At 43.0% G+C, this 9,022-nt stretch overlaps 1 protein-coding gene across 1 annotated transcript; it reads left to right on the plus strand.

Moving 5' to 3' along the window:
- Positions 1-1,863: 1,863 nt before the first annotated feature.
- Positions 1,864-5,496, plus strand: FIGN (fidgetin). The gene has a single exon (XM_010019496.1). It carries the CDS (start codon positions 1,864-1,866, stop codon positions 4,102-4,104), a length of 2,241 nt encoding a protein of 746 aa, XP_010017798.1. The 3' UTR covers positions 4,105-5,496.
- The last annotated feature ends 3,526 nt before the right edge of the window (positions 5,497-9,022 follow it).

Here is a 9,022-nt window from a genome sequence, read left to right on the forward strand (position 1 = left end):
TCAATGGCAAGCTCACGTGGACTGAGATTTGCCGTACTTGTACTAATAAAATATAAGGCTCCATCAGAGGTACTTTGCAGCGTTCAGGCTAAATTTAAATGATTTGGCGATTTGCAAATACGTGAATCCAAAAATAAAAATGAAGAATCCAAATGCAAATGAGTGCAACGGCAATAAAATATAATTGCAAATGAATCTGTTGCTTTATTCATTTATTGTGTAATTACTGCAATCCTTCCCACCTTGTTTTCAGTATTTCTTAATCATTAAGTCGGAAGCATGACAGCAGTGCCAGCCCTGGCATGATTCTCTTTGACTAAAACCTTGTAAATTAACACAATTAGCACAGCATCATCCTGCTAATTAACTTCCAGTGTCTGGTGCAGTGGTTTTGCAAACAAGGAAGAGGGAGTCAGAAGGGAATAAACATGCCATTCTGTTACCAAACTGTGTGCTGTGTTAGGTTTAGCTCAGCGAGGCTAAGCTGGCCATGTCAGATGCCAGAGTCAGGCAATGAAGAGCTAAAGGGGTTGGGGAGAAAAACAGGAGGGGGTAGAAGCTGTCAAAATAGACTGCAGTAATTCAGAAGGGAGCTGGTGCCACAGATGCTTCATTTCGACTAGGCCTCCTCCTTATCAGGGAATCTGTGCCAGAGGGCACAAGACTGTTTGCAAAAATCACTTTTGGTAATATGAGAGAGATTAAGGAGGTCTATTTGATACAGCTGTACAAAAATCAGCAATGTGTCTACCATGCATAGGTACAAGTTGGAGGGGGTTATCTTAACACTTGTAAATGGCACTTACTGCGCATGGTGGATTACGAGGAGGAGTGATAATTCCCATCACATTATTTACAAGACTAATTACTTTAAAATGACATTTGCATTTTTTCTTTTTTTTTTCCTTTTTTATTTTTTATTTTTTTTTTTATTCAAGGTGGGGGTTAGAGCCGGCTGTGGAAGCCACAGAACTTTTAGGGACTTGGCTTCATTTCTTTTCCTTTTTTTCCTCAGTCTTTTTTTCTTTTCTTCCCCCCCCCTTTTTTTTTTTACCCTCTTTCTTTGTACCCTGGAGGCTGTGAGGCGGAGGGGGGGCGGGGGGGAGGGAGAGAGAGCAAGCAAGGAGGCCGACAGACAAGTCATGCTTGGTTTTTTTTCCAGAGCCTCAACAACAGAACTGAGAGGCAGAAAGGAGCCAGTTGTAATTCATACCGAGTTGTAGGCTTTGTGTGATGAAAGCGACGGAGCGCTGCCTGGGAGATTGCTTTGCTGCACTCCACGAAGCAGATTTGAAACTGTCGTGGACCACTTTAGATGAGAGTTGGATTATGGAATGACCTGCTATGTCTGTGTCATATTGTTCTGCGCAGGGTGCATTATACTGTGCTAACTAGGTGTTCAGTACCAAATAAGAGAGGTATCCTAGATGTGATCTGTCAGCTGTGTCTCATATTTTTATATTGGTTAAAATATAAAACTGAAACAGCGATGAGAGAGGACAGAGCAGCTGGATGCCTTGTATGTTAACAATAAATCTGCACTCAGGGTATTTAAAACATACTGAGTTTTATTTAATTACTTTGAGAAATCTAGCATTATCTATTTTTTTTAATAACCCCCCACTGAATCATCAAAAGATGTGGCTACATGTGTATGTGCCTACAATGAACCAAGCAGTTTATGCTGCTTCATAAAGGCGCTGAGTTTTCTTTCCTTAAGGATTTGTGGTGTTAAGTACAGTCTTTCAGAGAGCTGAAGAAGTTCCTAGGCAGTACATTTGAGAACTCGTTTAAAAGCATCTAAAAAAAGCCAAGCTTTGCTGTTAACTTTGGGTTTTTTTCCCTGCCACCCTAGGCTTGAAGATGCAGTGGACGCCAGAGCATGCCCAGTGGCCAGAACAGCACTTTGATATCACTTCAACCACCCGGTCCCCTGCCCACAAGGTGGAAGCCTACCGGGGGCACCTACAGCGCACCTACCAATATGCCTGGGCCAACGACGACATCTCGGCTCTGACCGCCTCCAATCTTCTGAAAAAGTATGCAGAAAAATACTCTGGTATTTTGGAAGGCCCGGCCGAGCGGCCCATTCTCGGCAATTACTCCGAAGCTCCCTCGGGGCTGGTGAACGGTCGGAAGAATGAAAGTGAGCCCTGGCAGCCGTCGCTCAACTCAGAGAGCGTGTATCCCATGAACTGCGTCCCAGACGTTATCACGGCCAGCAAAGCTGGGGTAAGTGCAGCCCTCCCTCCCGCAGATGTCTCGGCCAGCATTGGGAGCTCTCCTGGGGTGGCCAGTAACCTGGCTGAACCCAGTTACTCCAGCAGCACCTGCGGAAGTCACACTGTTCCCAGTCTTCATTCAGGGCTCCCATCTCAGGAATATGCCGCAGGATACAATGGCTCATACTTGCATACCAGTTACAGCGGCCAGCCAGCACCTGCACTTCCATCCCCTCATCCGTCCCCGCTGCATAGCTCGGGACTTTTACAGCCCCCTCCACCACCGCCACCACCAGCCCTCGTCCCTGGCTACAATGGGACCACTAACCTCTCCAGTTACAGCTACCCTTCTGCCAGTTATCCTCCTCAAACTGCTGTTGGCCCTGGGTACAGCCCTGGGGGTGCCCCGCCGCCCTCGGCGTACCTGCCTTCAGGAATCCCTGCTCCGACCCCTCTGCCCCCAACCACCGTCCCTAGCTACTCCTACCAGGGCCACGGTCTGACACCCATCGCACCGTCTGCCCTGACAAACAGTTCAGCCAGCTCTCTCAAAAGGAAAGCTTTCTACATGGCAGGGCAAGGAGAAATGGACTCCAGTTATGGAAATTACAGCTATGGCCAACAGAGATCTACACAGAGTCCCATGTATCGAATGCCCGACAACAGCATTTCAAATGCAAACAGGGGGAATGGTTTTGACAGAAGTGCTGAAACATCATCCTTAGCATTTAAGCCAACAAAGCAGCTAATGTCCTCTGAACAGCAAAGGAAATTCAGCAGCCAGTCCAGTAGGGCGTTAACACCCCCATCCTATAGTACTGCTAAAAACTCACTGGGTTCGAGATCAAGTGACTCATTTGGGAAGTATACCTCCCCAGTAATGAATGAGCACGGTGATGAGCACAGGCAGCTCCTCCCTCACCCAATGCAAGGCCCGGGACTTCGTGCAGCTACCTCATCCAACCACTCTGTGGACGAGCAACTGAAGAATACTGACACACACCTCATTGACCTTGTTACCAACGAGATTATCAACCAAGGACCTCCCGTGGACTGGAGTGACATCGCTGGCCTAGATCTAGTAAAGGCCGTCATTAAGGAGGAGGTTTTATGGCCAGTATTGAGGTCAGATGCATTCAATGGACTGACTGCTCTACCTCGGAGCATCCTTTTATTTGGACCTCGGGGAACAGGCAAAACATTAATGGGCAGATGTATAGCTAGTCAGCTGGGGGCCACGTTTTTCAAAATCACTGGCTCTGGCCTTGTCACAAAGTGGTTAGGGGAAGGAGAAAAAATTGTCCATGCCTCCTTCCTCGTTGCAAGGTGTCGCCAACCCTCGGTGATTTTTGTTAGTGACATTGATATGCTCCTTTCCTCTCAAGTGAGTGAAGAACACAGCCCAGTAAGTCGGATGAGAACCGAGTTCCTTATGCAGCTGGACACTGTACTGACTTCTGCTGAGGACCAAATAGTAGTAATCTGCGCCACGAGTAAACCGGAAGAAATTGATGAATCTCTTCGAAGGTACTTCATGAAACGACTTTTAATCCCACTTCCTGACAGCACAGCGAGACACCAGATAATAGTACAACTGCTCTCACAGCACAATTACTGTCTCAATGACAAGGAGGTTGCACTGCTTGTCCAGCGCACAGAAGGCTTTTCTGGACTAGATGTGGCTCACTTGTGTCAGGAAGCCGTGGTAGGCCCACTCCACGCCATGCCAGCCACAGACCTTTCAGCCATTATGCCCAGCCAGTTGAGGCCAGTTACATATCAAGACTTTGAAAATGCTTTCTGCAAGATACAGCCTAGCATATCTCAAAAAGAGCTTGATACATATGTTGAATGGAACAAAATGTTTGGTTGCAGTCAGTGATACTACTTAAAAAAAGTGTAATGAATGTTGGCACACACAGAACCTGCTACATAGGGTAGAGAACCCTTTTCAGTGGTGTTAAAATTGCAAAGGGTACTGGGAAGACTACAATTTACCTTGCCTCTAAAGAGCCAGGGTATACTTGAAGGAAAAGTGCATCAAACAAGAGCTGCTGATCTGAAAAAGCCACACATGACAGAAAGCGCATGTTGATGCTCAGTTCTGTTCAAGCTAGACAATACTCACCAAGGAGCAAGGTGCAAGTGGGTTGATTTCAGAAGGACATGAACCCTGTGTGTTGATTCCATTCTGCTGTTCTTGAGATTTAGTTGCTGTCAAGTGCCTGAAGTGGTGCTTTATTTTTTGTTTGCCTCACAATTACATTGGTGGCATGTGCTAATATAAAGAGCTTTAACTTCAAACATTATTGGACTAAAGAGATGAACGGTTGTGTTGCGACAGAGAACCAGATTTTTGCTATTCTAAGAGCAACAGTATTCCTCAATCCTGTCTGTTCTGCAGTGTTAAACTAAGAACAGGTAAAACAGGGTAATGGTAATCTGGACCTTAATTTCTGCAGTTCATTTCTTTTAATGTTCTGTCTGCAAAAACTCAGGAAAGTGATTGTGATTTGTACAGTACCTCAAAGGAATGTGTTGAAAGCACTATGTACTGCTGAGAGTTATAGGCTAGGCTTCAATGTTACTTTATATTAAATATGTATGTTTACCTCAACAATTGGAAAATGGCAAGGAAAATTACTTTGAATGTATCCAGGAAAAAACTAAAGTGTGATATGACTGAAGCTTTACAGTTTTTAGAAATAGAAACAGAAGTATTTCCCAGAGTTCAGAAATGGTTCTTTTGCAAATTTGTCAGATCAAACCAGAGCAGAACAATTTTTCTTGTCAGTAAACTGTAAGAGTTTTCAGCATATTGCTCCTTGATAATTACGTGATACAGTCTTTAGAAGGTGCATAGATGAAAAAAGAGCCACTTAATTGGTTTACATTAGCATCCAAAACAGTCAAATGTAAAATTTGGTAGGACTCCAAGAGGCAAATTACCTTAAGCTGTGACTGCTGGCCTTTGTTGCGCAGCATTAGTCGTAGTTTTGAGGTTACTTTGGTGAAGTTGTAGGGAGTGGGATCAGTGTAGGTTGCTGGCAGAGCTATGGGTTGCAGAGCTGTTTATAGCAACGCAGTGGACTGTGACCAAACAAACAGTACAAATAACAAAGCAAAACTGAACCCTCAAAGTACATTTATTTCCCTTCCCAAACTGTAAAGTTGAGTTTTTGTTGTGTATGTATGGCTCCATTGTTCTTAATGCAATCTTCATTTGGCATCCATTAGAAATCTTCCAGGCTGGAGTGTGCCCACCATTATTTCTACCTCAGTTTTGTTACGTTTCTCTTGGAAAGCAAAGTAAGAAATAGGGCAAAAAACAACACCAACACAAAAGTCAGATTACATTAGGAATGCAAACCTGCTAAACAAGTTTCAGAGAGCTGCTGTTTTTTCCCCTGAAGATAAGTTTTTCGCTTTGTTAGTGCTCTTTACTTCCCACCCTCCCACCCCCTTTTTCTTTTCCTCCCCCAAATATACATATTCTGGTGTCTTCCTTGTGGAAAGACTAGCTGGCATGTGTGGCATTTGCTCAGTTCTCCCCCACACCCCCACCTTTCTTTTTATCCATTAATGCTTTCCGTGCAACTCTTTTGGTGACAGCTGACTGATGTTGGGTAATGTCTCTGAGCAGGAGCAGTGCATGTTGCAGCTGCCCAAAGCCTCTGCCATCACATGAACAAAACAGCCTCGCTTTTTTGAATGTATTTTTTTGTTTGTTTACTTTAAAGAGACAGTAACAAAACTGTTGCAAAGCACTGGCATTTAATGTTTCTGTTAAGTAATGTACATTCAAAACCATTAAATAAATGCACTGAAAAGCCCCAAGAAGAGAGATACCAATCTGTTGCTAGGTCATGTTTGTCTTCTCAAAAATTGTACAGACTTTGTCCATTTTGTTAAATTGATGGAGACATTTAGCATTCAGAAAGCTAATGAGGGATTTTGTGATATTGCTGGAAATTTATGACTCTTGCTTATTACTTTCCTTTATTTTTCTTTTAAGAAATATATATATATTTAGATAGAACGTGCTAAAAACAGAGCAAATAAACCAAAATCTAATTTAAGATGGATTCCTGGCAAACATTTTGTCTATCTAAAACTTTGTTTTAAGCGTAAAAGTACCATTTTAAAAACAGTGCCTTTCATTAAGGATATAGAAAGTAAGATTTAAGTACATCACCTGCTTTGCTTTTCTTTCTATTTTCTTTTTTTTTTTTTCCTTTTTCTTTTCAACAGCAGTTACAGTCTATGATCCTTGTTATGACCCAGTCTTTCTGCTTCCCAAATCTCCACAGGCTGCTTCTTCACCCAGGTCATTCCACCATCCTCATATTTGGGAGATCCTGATGTCCCCATTAGCTGTAGGCTCACGCTGATCACACTGGCAAGTACGCTACTGCAGATTGCTGACCCAATTTCTGTCTTAGGCATTGCCTTTCATATCTGCCATTGAGCTGTGCTCATTTGAAAGGCTTGGGCAAGTTTTGATAAACCAACTGTTGTTCACTGTTTCTCCTAACCATATTCCTAACAGATTTTTTTGCAGCTAGTAAAATGAAACCTACCCACTAGAGTGGTTTTTTCCCCTCTTTTTATCCAGTAGCAAACCCAAAAGCAAGAAAAATTGTAGCTGGTCCCTTTGGCTTCCAGCTTTAAAGCATTGTCTTTAAAAAGTCACTCTGGGAAATGGATTTTTCAAATGTTAACCAAAGTGAGAAGCTGGCAGAAACTGAGATGGTGTGAAAATGCATGTTCCACACACATGCACACACTCACAGTCATTCTCTCCAGGGCTCGATCCTACTTTGGGGCAACAGAAGCGGAAAGCTTCACCCCTATCACAGCAACTGTAAGGAGAAGAAAACAGAGCCGTATTGTTAACCAAATCTTTCCTTACCAGCTGTCCTGGTATTGCTTTGTGAGGGTGCCTATTGAATTTAGTGAGAGCTTGGCCAGGTAGTGTTAACAGGACATGCCTCAGCCCTTCTCCAAGTCCTTTGATGTACTTTCCACCAGGGCTGAAGCCCCTGCCATGTCCTGTCCTTATTGCTTTCCTTCCTCCTCCCACATTCAGCCCATTTTCTCCCTAGTGAGCAGATTTGGGCAGGCTGCTGGTCCTTCACCCCTCTCAGCAGCCTTCTTGCCAAGGAGTGTCCAGGAAGAGCCGGAGCACGATCCTGAACTTGAGTGGGTTCCAAAGGTTAGGACTGGTTTTGAAAAGAGAGACAAAATATGTTCTAATGGTGTCTTCAGGATTAAATGTTTGCTGGTCTTTGGCATTTCTGTGGTAGAAAGCCATTTGCTTTGCCCAGCTGTCTGGGCAAAGATGGGGCCTGCTGCCATAGATATGCCAAAGTGGTGGGCTGGGGCTTCCCGGTCACTGGCACTGCCCTGGCCAGGAAGCCAGGAACCTGACATGGCAATGTCAAAGGATTTTAAGGAACCTGAAATGGTTAAAGAGCTTCTGCTATGTCAGCCTATCACTGCAGATGCTTTACATTGTATTTTTATGTGTGGATCCCACTCTGTAACAGCCCAGCTCATTTTCTTCCTTGTACCTTCAGTAATAATTCCTATTGCAACAAAAGTGAAATAAATTGGAGGAATATTTCTGCAAGCTGAAGGATCAGTATCAGTTCAAGGAGGAGTTCATAATGACCTTATATGAAACAGAAATGGAAATACTCTAGACTTCTGGCATGTTTCTCTCCAAAATATTTAGAACATTAGTGATAGTATAGAAAAATTTGCTGAGCTAATCAATGGAATGTGAAGGCAGTTTACTTTAAGGCTGTTTACTTTCACACAGATTATTTATCTATTGGTCAGTCTGTATTCTACTCAAATGCAGGTAGACGGGCAAAATGTCGTCTTGAGCATTACAAACCTACCAAGGGGAAAATCAACCATCTGACTAAACTGCATCGGCCAAACCATCTGGATGTCCTTACCAGCTATTTGGAGGCTGTGCTCTGTAAAATGGTACAAGGTCATTTTAGGTGTTTTTTTTTACCATGTTTCTGTAGGGGATCGTCTAGTCATAAAGATCCAAATTGTATCCTGTGTCAAGATGTTAATATATTGAAAGCAAATTTGGGGATCTGACCAGGGTTTTCAGTGTCTGCAAATACATACAATATCAGACAAAGGGCAGTTCTTACAATCACCCTGCTTTTTCCTCTGAAGCACTCCATCATCACAAAGGAGAATGCATTACTCAGATCTGAAGGATACACTTTGTCACAAAACAAGGCCGCCAAAAGTTGTAGGGCCTCCTACCCTTTCACTTACACCAATCTGAAGGTGGTATTACCTTGTTGACTTAAAGGAATTACTCCCAATTTCTGCCCTTGTTAGAAAAGTTATTGCTCCAATGTATAATAATCTATGTCTGTTGGTTTTCATCATCAGCTCTGAAAGCTAACCTTGTCCTCACAGCACTAACTTCTTTCCATCTTGTATGTGTGCATGTGTGTATATAATATTTATATGTGCATACACACCATGTCCAAACAATAGCTTTGTCTCTTTACTTAAAAAAAAAAAAAAAAAAAAAAAAAAAAAGTCGTTTAATCATCTGCAGATTTATATGAAGCACATTAGTAAACATGGAGATACTAGTATTTCAGAATTCAAAAAAAGCCCAGCTGTGCTGGTGACTAACCAATACATGAACTGAAGCTCACACTCTGCAAGGACCTTTGGTTGACATTCGATTTTGAACCTGCCAGATGCATTTTTGTGAACCAGGGATACTGCATCTTTAATGAACAAGTCTCTACTCT

The sequence above is a fragment of the Nestor notabilis genome, unplaced genomic scaffold (genome assembly GCF_000696875.1).
Source record: "Nestor notabilis isolate BGI_N333 unplaced genomic scaffold, ASM69687v1 scaffold9498, whole genome shotgun sequence".
NCBI lineage: Eukaryota > Metazoa > Chordata > Aves > Psittaciformes > Psittacidae > Nestor > Nestor notabilis.

Coding starts and splice junctions, on each gene's coding strand:
- FIGN (XM_010019496.1), top strand. CDS start 1,864: ATGCAGTGGACGCCAGAGCATGCCCAGTGGCCAGAACAGCACTTTGAT.